Source organism: Callorhinus ursinus, unplaced genomic scaffold, assembly GCF_003265705.2.
Source record: "Callorhinus ursinus isolate GAN/ISIS: 27379988/994484 unplaced genomic scaffold, GSC_fseal_2.0 scaffold25, whole genome shotgun sequence".
In the NCBI taxonomy this organism is placed as follows: domain Eukaryota; kingdom Metazoa; phylum Chordata; class Mammalia; order Carnivora; family Otariidae; genus Callorhinus; species Callorhinus ursinus.
In genome coordinates this window covers 38,726,947-38,742,819 of record NW_027397087.1, presented here as the reverse complement: position 1 = coordinate 38,742,819, position 15,873 = coordinate 38,726,947, and the positions used below count along the sequence as shown (strand labels likewise).

At 51.6% G+C, this 15,873-nt stretch overlaps 2 protein-coding genes across 3 annotated transcripts in view; one reads left to right on the top strand and one right to left on the bottom strand.

Annotated features, from left to right (window-relative positions):
- Window positions 1-2,359, bottom strand: part of SCAMP5 (secretory carrier membrane protein 5) — a 36,406-nt gene extending 34,047 nt beyond the window's left edge. The window contains exon 1 of one of the 2 annotated variants that reach the window (XM_073877375.1): window positions 2,126-2,359. The gene's annotated coding sequence lies outside the window, so the exon portion shown is untranslated. Of the gene's footprint in view, window positions 1-1,249; window positions 1,271-2,125 lie in introns of those variants that run through there. The other variant, XM_073877376.1, reaches the window with a different exon arrangement.
- A 454-nt stretch (window positions 2,360-2,813) lies between these two features.
- RPP25 (ribonuclease P/MRP subunit p25) lies at window positions 2,814-5,157 on the top strand. Its single transcript, XM_025884371.2, has one exon. It carries the CDS (start codon window positions 3,058-3,060, stop codon window positions 3,655-3,657), a length of 600 nt encoding a protein of 199 aa, XP_025740156.1. The 5' UTR covers window positions 2,814-3,057; the 3' UTR covers window positions 3,658-5,157.
- The last annotated feature ends 10,716 nt before the right edge of the window (window positions 5,158-15,873 follow it).

The following is a 15,873-nucleotide window of genomic DNA, read 5'->3' as shown; positions in this document are numbered from 1 at the left end:
AGAAGCGAAAAGGCGGTAATGAAGTTCAGGCTCCAAGGTCAGTACCTCATGTACACAGGCTGTTCCAAGGCTCTGTGCTTAATTCTGTATTCAGTAGTTCTTTTCTTAAAGAGGCTCACAAAAACTGGATGCTGCCTCAGAGGTAACAGATGCAGTATGCTCTTTTCTTAAAGATATTTTAAAAATACATTTACATCTACAAACGCACACATATGGAAATAGATCCTACCCCCACCTGCGCGCCTTAAAAAAAAAAAAAAATACTTGTGGCCCTACCCAGCTCTTTTAACAGAAAGCCTTGACTGTCTTTCCACGTTTCTAACCGTCGCGGGGTCTGCGCCACCCAGACGCAAATGTACTTGCCCACCTTCCCAGAGTCGAGCCCTCTACTCCCCTCCCAACCGCGTTCGCCCCTTCTCTGGGGTTCCTAGCCGCCTCCCCGCGTATTCTCCCTTCGCCCCCCTCCTTGTCCCTGTTTGCTCTCTCACCTCGCCCCTCCCCTTCCCCGCGCGTATCCTCGCTCTGTCCCCAATCCTAGCTGCCTGCGCATTTCTCCCTCCTTCCTGCCTCGCCCCGGTACATCACCGCCCACCCGTTTTTTCACCCCCACTAGCCCCTCTTCCGCCCCCGGTTCCTCCCAGCCAATCTCCTCATCCTTACTCACAGTTGCCCCACTCCTCGAACCTTCCCGCCCTCCCTCTACCCCCACTGCCCAGCTGGAGCGCACAGCCGGCAGGCTGGGACGCGCGCTGACAGGGTAATGAATGGCTTCAGCGGTAATTAGCGACCCGGCGGCTAATCACGATGTACATTTACATTTTAAGTGCTGCAGAGGGAGCGGGGAAGGGCAAGGGGGCCCGGAGGGAATTTGGGCCTTTTCCGCGCTCTCCCTTCCCTGGGGAGCGAAGTGAATCCGAGTGTTCTACAGCTGGAGGTAGGAGAAGGGGCTGGAGGTAGGAGAAGGGGCGGGAGGGGGGGGGCTTCGAGAGCTAACCCAGGCGGCCGCAGAACAGCCGCGTGCTAACCGGACGCAAACCGGGAGCTCCCAGGCCCCTTCCACCAAATTGCATACCCGGCCTATATCCCTGCCAAGTGAAGGTTCGGCCTAGGCTTGCATACTCCTGCTGGTGGAGAGCTCGCTTCTTCCCTAACCAACCCGTTCTAACGTAGATCCCACCCGCTCCAGGACTTTTTCCCAGGCCTAGCCGAAACTGCTGCCCTTTAAGTCCCACAGCTATCTCGGTCTTACGGAATGTGAGGTTCCCTGCGCCCCGCCACGCGCTGCAGTCAGTCTTTGTGTTCTCTCAAGGCCGCTGTGCCTCCGCTACTGTGGCTGTTCCTCGTGAGGCCCGCGGGAGCTGGGGCAGAGCCGAAGTCCCGGATCCAAGCGGAACAGGACCCCGAGGGCCCCTGAGCCTAGCGTGCGGGCAGGAGATCCCGGACCGAGTCGGCCACTCAGACGTTGGGGCGCAAAGTCCACCAGCTCCTTCCAAAGGGCGGTAATGGGGTTAGCCGGGGTTCTGAACAGCAGGGGCCGAGAGCTAGGACAAACAAGATGCCGAGGAGGCCACAACAGCTGGGAGAAGGGAGAGCGGCACCCCGGCAGCCCCGTCTCAGGACTGGGACCCAGCTCCCCCCAGGCACTGTCAGGCCGCCCGTACTTTCAGGTTTCCCGCTCCCTGCAGCTCTCCCTGCACCTCCCCGCCCCGCCCGGTGCTAGGCACCCCCACCCGGATCACGTCTGCACTGCTCCCTCTGTCTGACCGTGCGCTTGCGCGAGGGGCGTGGAAGGGTGAAGGGCGAAGCCCTAGGGCAGTTCTGGGAGGGTCCAGCTCCTTCTAACTTCCCTCCCATCATCAGCCCTTCAACCCCAGCCTCACCCTCACCGTCCACCTCTCTCCGCAGGATGTCCGGGCCACCCTCCCAGTCCGGTGGCGTTCCCAGTAGCTTCATAACGCCCCCGAGGCTTCAATTTACCACCTTCCTCCCTTCTCCCCCTCAGAACCTGCCTTCATCCAGCCTCCTTTTTACCTCACTGGGTCTCAGGGGGCCAAGGCTGACTGACAACGAGTTCCACCTGGGAAGAAGGGGGATCCGCGTTACCAGGGGACAATGCCTGGCTTACCCTAAAGCATGCAGCTCTAATAGTGGCCACTCCATGGGTGGAGGGAGCTTAACTCCCCTTGGGAAGGGTTCTCCTTGTTCTCTTTCCATTCGCCTCAGGGACAGCCTGGCCCAGGAGTGTACGGGGGTCCGGGAGCCTCCAGCTCCGGTCAGGCGCGGCGAGCTGAGGCCTCAGTCTCCCGCCGCCCTGCGAGGACCACGCCGCGACGTAGTCGTCCGAGGGCAGCGCGGAGCGCAGCGGCAGCCAGCGCCTCCGCACTCTGCTGACCGTGCACAGGCTGTCCTTGAGGCGAGAAGAGCGGCTCGGGCGCGGGAGGGACGGAGTGGGAGGGTTCCCCTGAGGAGTGGGGGAAAGAGGCTCCAGCAGGCCTCTCGGAAAGCCCTCCTTGGGAGGGGACAAGGGGCGGCCTTCCGTTGGAACGCGCAAGGGCTCGAGGACCCGGCTTGAAGCGGCTTTTGCATCGCAAACACAGTTTTTATTTAGGTCGCCCGTTTATGAGGATTGGCTCAGGGAAGGCAGATAGCGATTATAGAGGAACTTCTCCCGGCAGGTCACCCCCTGTGCGCACCGCTCCCTTGCCCCTGTGTCTAGACTGGGGACTGGATCCTGTAGGCGGCCGAAGGCAGGGCGCGGGCGGGCCGAGCCGAGTTAGGGGCGGAGCCTGGCGGTAGGGGCGGGGGCTCCCAGGCTCCCAGGCGGGGCCTCCGCTAAAGGCGCGGAGCACCCGGCGCCGAGAGCGCTGCGTAGAGCAGCGCCCACTGGAGTGAAGTCGGAGCGCAGGATCGCGCCGTCCCAGCCCGCCAGCGTCCACGCCGCTCCCGCACCCTTACCCCTGCCCGCCCTTGCCAGGCGCGACCGGCGGCCATGCAGCCCCAGGGCTAAGGCGGCCCCATGCGAAGCCCGCGTCCCCGCGGGCCGGGCAACGACGGCGCATGGAGAACTTCCGTAAGGTGCGCTCGGAGGAGGCGCCGGTGGGGGGTGGGGCCGAGGGGGGCGGCCCGGGTTCCAGCCCCTTCGCGGACCTTGCGCCGGGCGCTGTGCACATGCGAGTCAAAGAGGGCAGCAAGATCCGGAACCTGCTGGCTTTCGCTACCGCCAGCATGGCGCAGCCAGCCACGCGCGCCATCGTCTTCAGCGGCTGCGGTCGGGCCACCACCAAAACCGTCACGTGCGCGGAGATCCTCAAGCGCCGCCTGGCGGGCCTGCATCAAGTCACGCGGCTGCGCTACCGGAGCGTGCGCGAAGTGTGGCAGAGCCTACCGCCGGGGCCCACACCGGGTCAGAAGCCTGGCGAGCCGGCCGCCAGTCTCAGTGTACTTAAGAACGTGCCCAGCCTCGCCATCCTACTTTCCAAGGATGCACTGGATCCGTGCCAACCCGGTTACCAGCCCCCGAACTCCCATCCTGGACCCTCGTCCCAGCCAACTGCACCGACGTCCAAGAGGAGCCTAGGGGAACCCGCGACTGGAGAAGGCTCTGCGAAGCGGTTACAGCCTGGGCCAAGCGCTGCGGAAGAGGAGCGGATGGCCTGAGAGCTCGTGGGTCTGGGCCACGTAGACGCTCTGGATCTCACCCCCGGCGCCTCGACCTTGAGACACATCTCCAGCCTTTCACGCCTCGGTGCTCTGGACATAGCTCCTCAGATGGTCAGCATGGACCCCAACGCAACAAGAGAGTGACCCCAGGGAAGCTTCATTCCACCACTTGTGTTGCCTGAAGACGCAGAACTCCACCTTCAGCTTTTCTGAGCCATACTGGAACCTTCTTCAGGGAGGGAGTGGTTGGCAGTAGGACTCTTGAGCCTTGCTCAGGACCCCCAAGGGTTAAAGGCATCCAGTATTCATGAGGGGAGCACCCACCCCTCCAGTGTGTAACCGGAGGAGAGCTCCTGGAATCACCTCCACTATTGGCGGCTGAGGGCAAGGGGTGAGAAACAGACTGCTTGAAGGCAAGGGAGTCTGAGTTGGGGAGGGGGGTGTTCTATTCTGCCCCTCACCCCGGGAGACCACTTCCTTTCTAGTTTTCCTTATCATGCTGTTGAGCATCCTGAGATCGTGGTGCAGGGACAGTCCCTTCCGCACTGGCCCAGAAGGAGAGACCCAGAACGCTCTTTGCCTTCTCCCGAGTCTCAGAGCTGGAGTCCTGCTTCCAGTAAAACACACAAAAATGGCTCTGGCCCCAGGTTTCTTCCTTAGCACTTAACCTATGTGGAAACTGCTTTGGCCTGCCCCCTTGTGTCTCAGTCCCCTCCAGCCTGGAGTCCTTGGCCTTTGGAATCTTCAGGGTCAGGCACAGAGACCGGACAGCTTCCAACTGGAACCAGAGGCACATTGCGCAGTCCCTGGCTTCTCCCTCTCCCAGCCTTCCCTGTCTGGCTCTGGCCTCAGGGGCTTGTGGCCAGAGGGGGCCTTTGTCCCCTGGTGCATTACCACTGAGGGAAAGGGAGGAGCACATTGCTTTTCTGGGAGGGAAGGAAGGCATGCACCAATGAACTCTCCTGGGGGTCACTGCCAAGGGAGGCACACCCCACTGGGCTCCCTAAACCTGCAGCCTCCTGCCAATTGACAGCCGTATCCAGAAAGCTGGCACAAAACCCCTCATCATCCATAGGATCTCCCCTTCACTGCTCTCTCTCTCTCAGAAAGGACAGCACACCCTTGGGAGAGGGGGAGGAGAGAGATTGAGCACAAATCCACTGCTGGAAATTACTATTCAGCAGAGAAGCTGGAACTTGGGCTGTGAATCACTGCAGGCTCTCTGATAAGCTGCAGCCTCCGGCCCTGCACAGCTGTCTGTTGAGAGATAACAGCCTCATAAGCCTCTTTGTCCAAGTCAGCTGGGGCTGGGGGTGGGGGAGGAGTGCTGTGTGCTAGAAGGACTCTAGCGGGTAAGGGTGGGGGGGAGCCAGGGGGGCACCTAGCCCCAGGATCTCACCCTACCACGTGCAACTCAACAGCACCTCTGAAAGGAGATGGGAAAGAATGTAAGTCACTTTGCTAGCTGAACCCTGAAATAAATCCTTCCAGCGACAAGAGGTGAGTTTCGGCAGCTGACAGGAGGGGCTATTTAGGGAGTTCTCCCCTACCCATATCCCCTTGAGCTTTGGATCAGCGAGCCCTGTCATCCAGACTCTGGCACTGTTTGCCCTCCCCAATTTCTTGTTCTTGATGAGTCCCTGCGAAGGGCCAAGGGGTTTATGTGTGCTTGTCCGACTCTCACAGGTGGTCCAAGAAGGTTGGAAAAAATGCACTATCCTTTTTAAAAAAAAAAAAAAATTTATTTATTTATTTGACAGAGAGAGACCGTGAGAGAGGAAACACGAGCAGGGGGAGTGGGAGAGGGAGAAGCAGGCTTCCCGCGGAGCAGGGAGCCTGATGCGGGGCTGAGCCGACGCTTAACGACTGAGCCACCCAGGCACCCCTGCACTATCCTTTTCTTAAAGATTTTCTTTATTTGACAGAGACACAGCGAGAGAGGGAACACAAGCAGGGGGAGTGGGAGAGGGAGAAGCAGGGGGAGTGGGAGAGGGAGAAGCAGGCTTCCCGCTGAGCAGGGAGCCTGATGCGGGTCTCGATCCCAGAACCCCGGGATCATGACCTGAGCCGAAGGCAGACGCTTAATGACTGTGCCACCCAGGCGCCAGAAAAACGCACTATCCTGACAGCTAAGGTGCCCTGGACTGGTCCTGGGCTTGTGCATCTGAAGCAAATGATAAAACTCGGAAGAGGTCCTGCATGGTAGATGCTTACAGAAGACTGATCTTGGTTCTGGAAAAGGGCCAACTTTCCAGAACCAGGATCTGAAGTCCTGATTGTCCTGTCAGCAGGACCATGCAAGCAGCAGCTTGTCAGGGGAGGCTGCAGAGACTTTCTTTTCTTGATGGTAGGGAACAGATTAAGTCCCTTTCCTGCCTAGAAATTGATCCTGCAGTATGGGGAGAAGAAGGGCTTGTTTCCCCACCTTCAGAGCATTAACCTGCCCTGATGGGCTGAGCTTCCACCTCCCATGCCAGAAGGCAGGGTTATGAAACACTTTCCTTTCTGCACCCCCACTTCACCCCAACAGGTTGAGTGCCCAGGTTTTTGATAGGTGCTCATGGTGCCAGTGGAATCCAGCACCCATGAGCACCCTACCCCTGCCTTACTGATCCTCTGGCCCTACTGACCCAGGAGCAGGCTCCAGAGGAAGGTGACTGATATCCCTATCCACCCCCACCCCCAAGACTGAGGTGGGAACCTGAGATGTGTTGGAATAAGTGAGGTGGGGGGGTGGCTACAGGAGCACCTCAGAGATGGCTCACTGACTACGGGCAGAATGGGAGGGAGCAGAAGCTGCTCTGTGAGACCCCATCATTCCAATAGTGACCTCTATCCAAGAGCTTTCTGGGCCCTGTCTTGGCACTTGCAGGCTAGGGGTGGCAGTGAAGGCTCACACTCACAAAATTGTCAGGTCACACGATCAAAATCCATTTGGGAATATAAATGTATATATAATCCAAGGCCGGAGCTCGTGGTCAGATGGGCAGTGGATCTTTAGCGGGGCCGTTGTTGTTGTGCCAGATCCTAGTCTAGGCACACGGTGGGGCGGGGTGGTGGGGGGTGGGAGATCACAGTAGAATCGGACATTGTTCCTGCTCAAGGATGTCCCAGTTAGTGGCAAGAAAGAAAAGAAAGTTACAACACAATGCAATGATAGTGGGAGAAGGTGAGAACTCTGAGAAGGGGCACTTAATGCACCCAGAGGTGCTGATGGAGGTGGTTCCCCGAGTATCAGAAGCCAGCAGAACAGGACTGGACAGGCAGTTCCCGGCAGAGCGCAGAGGTGATGCTGTGCCTGGTGTTGGCAGCAGCCATAAGCATCTGAAGGATACCTGGCGAGAGGCAGGTGGGGCTGGAGTACCCTGTTGGAGCCAGGTCCTGGGAGCCTCCCTGAAGTAAGTGGGAGGCCGGTGGGAGCCAGGGAGTGCCCCAGTCTGATTGGCATCTGTAAGTGTGTAAGTGGGCGGTGGATTGGAAGGGGCCTGACTGGATCCCCGAGGATACAAGGAGGTAAGAGATGGTGTTACAGGATTTCTTTTTCTTCAGTGCGGTGGTTCTTGGTCACGCCACTTCGAAGAATGAAGAGGTAGATCAGGCAGAGTGGTGGGCAGCAAAGTAGCTTTATTGAGAGACGGTACAAAGCTCCCAAAGAGGGACAGGACCCAAGAGAGTTGCCACTGGAATTTCTAAGTCTAGGGGGTTTTATGGGCCTGTTAGCGGGGGCTGTTTTCATCTGATGAACCTTCCCTGCGCCTGTCATCCAATCAGGTTTTTGTCATCTACCTATCACATGGGAAAGGGTGGAGGGCTCCTTCCAGGGTGGTGTAAGATCCTTTCAAGGATGGTTTCCTCTTGGGGGGCGGGGGGCTTGTCCCTGCCTACCTGCCTTCCAACTATCCTTCATCAATGGGACCATGGGACTGTGGTAGTAGGGAGGGAGATGGAGACAGATTTGAGAGCTACCCAGGCTAGGTAGGATTTCACTGCCATTACAGCCAGATCAGAGTGGGGCTTCTCCTTGGGGCATTAACCCTACCTGGCCAGGACTTGGCCTGCTTTCTTGGCATCCCAGGGGACATGCTATGTAAGGGCCAAACAATAAAGCCTTGGGAGGGGAGGAGGTCCACAGTTTCACATTGGTAAAAGCTTTAGAAGCTGTTGTCCATTGGCTATGAATCTGCCAGGCATGTTCACTGCACAGTAGGGAAAAAACCTGAGTAAGACACTCTCCCACCCTTATCCCTTAACAGGAACCTCCTCACCCCGCCATCTCCCAGCCTCTACCCCATTAATCCTGCACTTTGGGCTGTTGCTATGCCCACACTGCTAGGGATGCTCTAGTCCCCTCTATTTCACTGAGATGTTGCAACACCTCCAGGTCTCCCAAGAGAAGGATAATTGATAAAAGCAAGGGAGGGAGGGAAAGGGAAAGGAGGAAGGGAGGAAAGGAGAAAATATAGCCACGGGAGGGTCTCCTTGGTGACACCAGGTTTCTTCCTGGAGCACAGATCTTAGTTTGTAATTGTGCCCTCATTAGTGTGGTCGTCTGGTTGTCAGTCACCCCAATAACCAGAAGCTGTGATTGAATGGATCCTGCCTGCCTTGCTCCCCACCCAGCTCTTGGCACATAGGAAGCCCACAGAACTGTTGACTGAATGAATAAAGTCTGGTTGAGCCAGATTTATGAACTATTCTGATGCCACATCAAAGTCCTTAACTGTGAAGGATGGTGGCCAAATCTTCCCCTGTGTCCACCAAGCTTCTCTTCCCATCTAGGCCTTAGGTTCTACCTGCTTTTAGAAAGGAAGCACCACCATAGTGATTGGATTTGTATGTCCAGCATGAGGATTCGGGTTTTGTGTCACACCTGCTGATTATCATAGATATTGTGGGTTGAAGTGTGTCCCCCCAAAAGGTATGTTGAAGCCCTAACTCTGGTACCTGTGAATGTGACCTTATTTTGAAACAGGGTCTTTGCAGATGTAATTAAATATGTAAGAAGAGGTCATACTGAAGTAGGGTAGGTCCTTAACCTAGTATGACTGGTGTCCTTAAAAAAGAGAAGACAAGACACACAGAAGAACAACACAGGAGGATGGAGACAGAGATTGGAGTTACGGGCTGCGAACCAAGGAATGCCAAGGATTGCCAGCAAACAATAGAAGCTAAGAAAAATGCATGGAACAGATTCTTCCCTAGATCCTTCAGAGAGAACATGGTCCTGCCGGTATCTTGATTTTCGATTTCAAACTTCCAGACCTGTGAGAAAATAAATTTCTGTTGTTTTAAGTCACCCAGCCTGTGGTATTTTGTTACAACACCTGAATCAAATACAATATGTATTCTCACCGTGTTCAGTGGAAATAAGGAAGAGGAATGTAGGGTGTTTGCCGAGGTCCTTGTTACCAGAATTTCCAGTCCTACATTGTGAGAGGCTCCCTACTCTGCAGGTCTGTGCTACCAAATACAATGCCTGGCGTCATATTGAACATATAGACTTTGGAGAAAGTCAAGCTGTGATTTGGGACAAGTTAATTCTTTGAGCCTCAGCTTTTTCATCCCCAAAATGGGCCAGATTACTGTGGGATAAAGGATATAATATCTTGCTTCCCAACCGTGGTTCATCAGCAGAATCAACCTAGGACACTTGTTAAAAATACAGATTGCCTGGGCTGAACTCCAAACCAACAGGATCAGAATCTCCTAAGAAGGACCTGGAAATAGGTATTTTAATAAGATCCTCATATGGGGGCACCTGGGTGGCTCAGTCTGTTAAGTGTCTGCCTTTGACTCAGGTCATGATCCTAGGGTGCTGGGATTGAGCCCCACATCAAGGAGCCTGCTTCTGTTCTCTGTCAAATAAATAAAATCTTTTTAAAATAAAAAAAAAAGATCCTCATGATTTTTTTTGTTTAAAGATTTTATTTTAAGAATATTAAATATTAAGATTAAGGGGGGGTGAGCTGGGGGAGGGGCAGAGGGAGAAGAAGGCTCCCCACTGATCAGGGAGCCCAACACTGGTCTGGATTCCAGTACCCCAGGATCATGACCTGAGCCAAAGGCTGATGCTTTAACTGACTGAGCCACCCAGGCGGCCCTAGATCTTCATTTGATTTTTGATAGTTAATCAGGGTTGACTATTCCCTGAGCTAAAATATAGAGAACAGCACTCAGACTGGTAGAAGAGACATAAAATTAAATCCCCTTCTCTTTCCCTTCAGCCAACTTGAACCCTTTTCTGGAGAGAAAGCTTAACTGTTAAAGAACTGTCGTGAGCTGCCCCTTAGAGGTGGTTCTGGGAGAGAGAGACTGGGCTCCAGGAGCTGGGAGGCGGAGGGGAATAGGCAGCTAATAGACAAAGAGCACAGAGTTTCCCTGCCCTGGGCCTGTTTCCAGAAAGGAAACTGAGGGTGTGGGTTCCAGCTCAATCAGCTACAAAGACTTCGCTTTCTTTCTTAAAAAAAAAAAAAAAAAAAAAAAGGTATAACGATGTGGAAAAACTGCAACCAGCATTATGTTGCTAGCAGGAATGCAAAGTGGTAGAGGCTGCCTTGGAATAATTTGGCAATTCTTCAAACAGTTAAACATAGAGTTACCATTTGGCCCATATGATACTCCTACAGGTATACCCAAAAGAACTGAAAACATACGTCCATACAAAAACATGTACACAATGTTCATAGCAGCTTTATTCCTAACAGCCAAAACATGGAAACAACTCAAATGTCCATAAACTGATGAATGGGTAAACAAAATGTGATATATCCATATAATGGAGTATAAGTCTGCCATAAAAAAGAATGAGGTACTGATTCATGCTACAACATGGATGAACCTTGAAAACATTATGCTAAGTGAAAGATACCAGACAAAAAAAACACATATTGTATGATTCTATTTACATGACATGTCCGGAATAGGCAAATCCACAGAGACAGAAGGTAGATTAGTGGTTGTTTAGGATAGGGTTGGTGGGTGCCATTGGGTAGAGAGACTCTTTTGGGGGTGATGAAAATGTGCTGGAATTAGTGATAGTGACTACACATCAGAGTGAATATATTACAACTGAGCTGTGCACTTCAAAAGGGGGGGATCTTATAGTATGTAAGTCATATCTCAATAAAATTTATATCTTAATGATTTTCTAATTAAAAAGTAATATTTTGGGGGGGACTGGGTGGCTCAGTCGTTAGGCATCTACCTTCAGTTCAAGTCATGATCCCAGAGTCCTGGGATCGAGCCCCACATCGGGCTCTCTGCTCAGCGGGAAGCCTGCTTCTCCCTCTCTCACTCCCCCTGCCTGTGTTCCCTCTCTCACTGTCTCTCTCTGTCAAATAAATAAATAAAATCTTTAAAAAAAAAAAAAAGGAAATATTTTAGGAAATTACTTACTAGAAATAAGTAACTACACCGTGAAAAAAGACCATTAAAGCCTCCTAATGGGGATGACTGGGTGGCTCAGTTGGTTAAGCATCTGCCTTCGGCTCAAGTCATGATCCCAGGGTCCTGGGATTGAGTCCCACATCAGGTTCCTTGCTCAGTGGGGAGTCTGCTTCTCCCTTTGCCTGCCACTCCCCCTGCTTGTGCTCTGTCTCTTTCTCTCTCTGACACATAAATAAAATCTAAATAAATAAATAAATAAAGCAAGCCTCCTAATGGTAGCCCCACAGGATTACTTTTGCAGGCTGCTTCCTTCTACCACCCCTTCTCCCTGATTCTCAGGCAACCAAGGTGGTGTATTTATCCACATCACCTCCATGCCTTGTCCCCCGTATCACAAGCTGCTCTGCCCAGGGAAAAGAACTATAATTTTACAACAGCAAAATACTTTTTTAAAAAAATATTTTATTTAAGAGAGAAAGAGAGAGTGAGAGAGAGAGAGCACAAGCAGGGGGAGGAGCAGAGGGAGAGGGAGAAGCAGGCTCCCCATGGAGCAAGGTGCCTGATGTGGGGCTCAATCCCAGGACCTTGGGATCATGACCTGAGCTGAAGGCAGATGCTTAACCAACTAAGCCACCCAGGCGCCCCAGGAAAATGCTTTTTCTGGTCACCATTTATTGAGCCCTAACCGTGTGCCTGCCAGGACCATGTTTTCCATGCACTACATGGACTCTTATGAAATCTGCCCTATCACCTATTGGATAGGTTCCATTATTATTCTCATTTTATAGATGAGGAAAGTGGCTCAAGAAAGTGAAGTAACCTAAGGGTATGTGGCAGAGCGATAATTGAGTAGCAGCAAGAACGTCATTCTCGGGGCGCCTGGGTGGCTCAGTTGGTTAAGCGACTGCCTTCGGCTCAGGTCATGATCCTGGAATCCCGGGATGGAGCCCTGCATCGGGCTCCCTGCTCAGCAGGGAGTCTGCTTCTCCCTCTGACCCTCTTCCCTCTCGTGCTCTCTGTCTCTCATTCTCTCTCTCTCAAATAAATAAATAAAATCTTTAAAAAAAAAAAGAACGTCATTCTCTCAGGTGCCTTCTCTCATTCACCCCTACCCCCCTAGCAGTGGAATCCTCATTACTGGAGATGCTCAAGGAGGGCCTGAGGAAACGAAGGTAATGTAGGATCAGTCAGACTACTGGCCTCAAGGGCGAATTCAGCCTGGACAGGCAGCATTCACTTTTTCCCAGTACACACTTCATTCCCACTGGAGAAAATAAGAGCTTTTCTGGACTGTGATCGTCCCTTTACTAGAAATTCCCAGGGTGAAACAGTGTCTTTATCCTCACAAGTTCCTCGGTACCATCATTTGTCCCCTCTGCACACATCAGAAGGGCCTCATTACAGCTCTTCCAGGATGAAGGCTCTGGGCTGCAGCAGAAGCTGATGGGCACATCAGTTGGTGGCTATGACATCCCTAAGGCATCAGAAGTCCGGCAGCTGCTCCTCCAGAGGGACAGAAAAGGATTTCAGGGCAGACGATGATAGGAAGGGACCAAAGACCCTGATGGCCTTGGGCAAGAGCCAGGATGTCTAGCCTCAACCATTCTGGGAAGGAGGACCCACCAGAAGCAACAGAATGGACTGGGGTCTGGGGGCCCAGCTGGGGGCAAACTTGGGAAGGAGCAGCCCCCCCCCACCTAAGTGGTGTGGTAGGTTGAATTCAAAGACAGCCCCTAAGATTCGTCCCTGCTGGTGTACATACCTTGTATAATTGGGGTAGAATCTGTGAATCTGATGGGATATCATTTCCAAAATGAGGCTACTTGGGCGCCTGGGTGGCTCAGATGGTTGAGCGTCTGCCTTCAGCTCAGGTCATGATCCTGGAGTCCTGGGATCGAGTCCCGCATCAGGCTCCCTGCTCCTTGGGAGCCTGCTTCTCCCTCTGCTTCTCTCTCTCTCTCTCTCTCTCTCTCTCTCCCTCCCTTTCTCTCTCCGTCTCTCATGAATAAATAAAATCTTTAAAAAAAAATGAGGCTACTTACCTGTTTACTTTGAGTTAATCAAAAGAAAGGTTTCCCTGGATGTGCCTGACCTAATCAGATGAGGTCTTTAAAAGAGGTAAGCTGGGGTGCCTGGGTGGCTCAGTCATTAAGCGTCTGTCTTCGGCTCAAGTCATGATCCCAGGGTCCTGGGATCGAGCCCCGCATCGGGCTCCCTGCTCAGTGGGAAGCCTGCTTCTCCCACTCCCACTCCCCCTGCTTGTGTTCCGTCTCTTGCTGTGTCTCTCTCTGTCAAATAAATAAATAAAATCTTAAAAAAATAAAAATAAAAAAAATAAAAGAGGCAAGCTGAGGTACTGTGGGAGGGCCTATGGAGGGGCCCATGTGGTAAGAGCTGAGTGGCTCTTGGCTAACAGCAAAAAAAAAAAAAAGGTCACTCAGTCCCACAACTGTGAAGAACTGAATTCTGTCGACCACCTGAACAAGCAAGGGAGAGGACTCTGATTTCTAGATGAGACCTCAGACCTGACTGACACCTTGATTTCAGTCTTGTGAAACCCTGAACAGAGAACCAATCATGCCATGCCTGGACTTCTGACCTACAGAAATTGGGAAATAATAGATGGGAATTGTTTTAAACTGCTTAGTTTGTGGTAACTTGTTATGCAGCAATAGAAAACGAATACCGGTGATGAGTGCTGAGAACTGCCCCCAAGGTAGCAGGGGCTTTGGAATTCACTGAGAAGCTATCTAAGCCTACCTTTGGGGGTGGTGGGGCAAAAACCCACAATTTCTGGAATCACACAAACCTGGTCTCAAATTTAAGAATCTATTAGCTGTGTGATAGTGCCCTTTGAGTCTATTCCTTTATCTATAAAACAGGGATAAATACTTCTCTCACAAGGCTGTTATGAGGCTTAGATGGGATAATAGTTTGCAGGGGCGCCTGGCTGGCTCAGTCGGTAGAGCTTGTGACTTTTTTTATTAATATGTATTATTTGTTTCAGGGGTACAGGTCTGTGATTCATCAGTCTTACACAATTCACAGTGCTCACCATAGCACATACCCCCCCAATATCCATCACCCAGCCACCCCATCCCACCCACCTCCCTCCACTCCAGCAACCCTGTTTGTTTCCTGAGATTAAGAGTCTTTTATGGTTTGTCTCCTTCTCTGGTTTTGTCTTGTTTAATTTTTCTCTCCCTTCCCATATGATCCTCTGCCTTATTTCTCAAATTCCACATGTCAGTGAGATCATATAATTGTCTTTCTCTGATTGACTTATTTTGCTTAGCATAATACCCTCTAGTTCCATCCACGTCATTGCAAATGGCAAGATTTCATTTTTTGATGGCTGCATAATATTCCATGGTGTGTGTGTGTGTGTGTGTGTGTGTGTGTGTACACCACATCTTCTTTATCCATTTATCTGTTGATGGACATCTAGGCTCTTTCCATAGTTTGGCTATTGTGGACATCAGCATGTGACTCTTGATCTTGGAGTTGTAGGTTTGAGCCCCACGTTGGTGGTAGGATTTATTTTAAAAAATATAAATAAAAAAAGTTTGCAGCATGCAGTGACACATAACAAATTATAGCCCTAATTGTATTAAATAACACTCTAGTAGCCAATCCAAGGAACTGGAGGCAAAGTGGAGAGACCGGTTGGGATTCAGGTGCAATATACCCCATCCAGTACTTTCTTAATTATGGGAGCCCTGACCTCATCCTGAGCTTCCAGCTCTTGATTTGATGAATGCTAATTGAAATGTAATGAGATTAAAGCTTCTCCATGTGTCCTTTGGTTTGGCTGGTGGGAGAAGGTGAGAGCAGGTGCTTTGAAAAGAAAAGCTTTTTTACCCTTTTGCCAGCCAGGTTCATACTCCTAAAGCCACACTGCTAGAGAGGGAAAAGAGAAAGGCAGATGCTCACACCCAGGAGAAAGGGCCTAGAGTGAGGAAGAGGAGCCTGAATGTCCATTTTTTCTTTCCTCAGTGAGTCCAGGGATAGAGAATGGATACCAAGACAAGAGACTGTCTCATTAACTCCGGGTAGCAGCGTGGTAATTCAGGACTGGGGAAGTGGCCCCACTGCCCAGGAGCTCAAAATCAGGATGTAGTTAATAAGGCCAGATTAGATGTTAAGAGCCTTGGAATGTGATCAACCCCATTTCAGAGCAGTCTGCTATAGGAGCCCTCCTGTAGGGACTGGGGGCAGGCATCTGGCCAGAAATACTGTTTTATTTGAGGCAAATTATGCTCAGAGACTGAGATTGTTTTTACCAATAATTTACTTAACACAGGTTCACTGTGTTAATTATAATTTATAATAATATTTCACAAGCCAGTAGCATTCAGGATAATGTCTCTTAATGGAGCCAATAAAAAAATAACATACTCTAAACCAATGACAGATTTATTACACTACTATTCCAGACAAAGTGATGAAAGAAATAAAGTCCAAATTTAGTTGCGGTGTATCTTTCTACGAGTTGGTTCTTTTTTTTTTTAAAGATTTTATTTATTTATTTGAGAGAGAGAGAATGAGAGATAAAGAGCACGAGAGGGAAGAGGGTCAGAGGGAGAAGCAGACTCCCTGCCAAGCAGGGAGCCCGATATGGGACTCGATCCCGGGACTCCAGGATCATGACCTGAGCCAAAGGCAGTCGCTTAACCAACTGAGCCACCCAGGCGCCCCCCTGTGAGTTGGTTCTTGGTAGAGTCAGTCCTTCCAACTAAAAGCTGGATATCAGCTGCCTGCCTAGATCCCTCACTATTGGGGCACAGAGCAAGCAGGCCAAGGCACTGGTGTTGGTAAGCAAAGTAG

Bases quoted from the DNA above. Each gene is read 5' to 3' on its own strand.
- RPP25 (XM_025884371.2), top strand. From the start codon at position 3,058: ATGGAGAACTTCCGTAAGGTGCGCTCGGAGGAGGCGCCGGTGGGGGGT.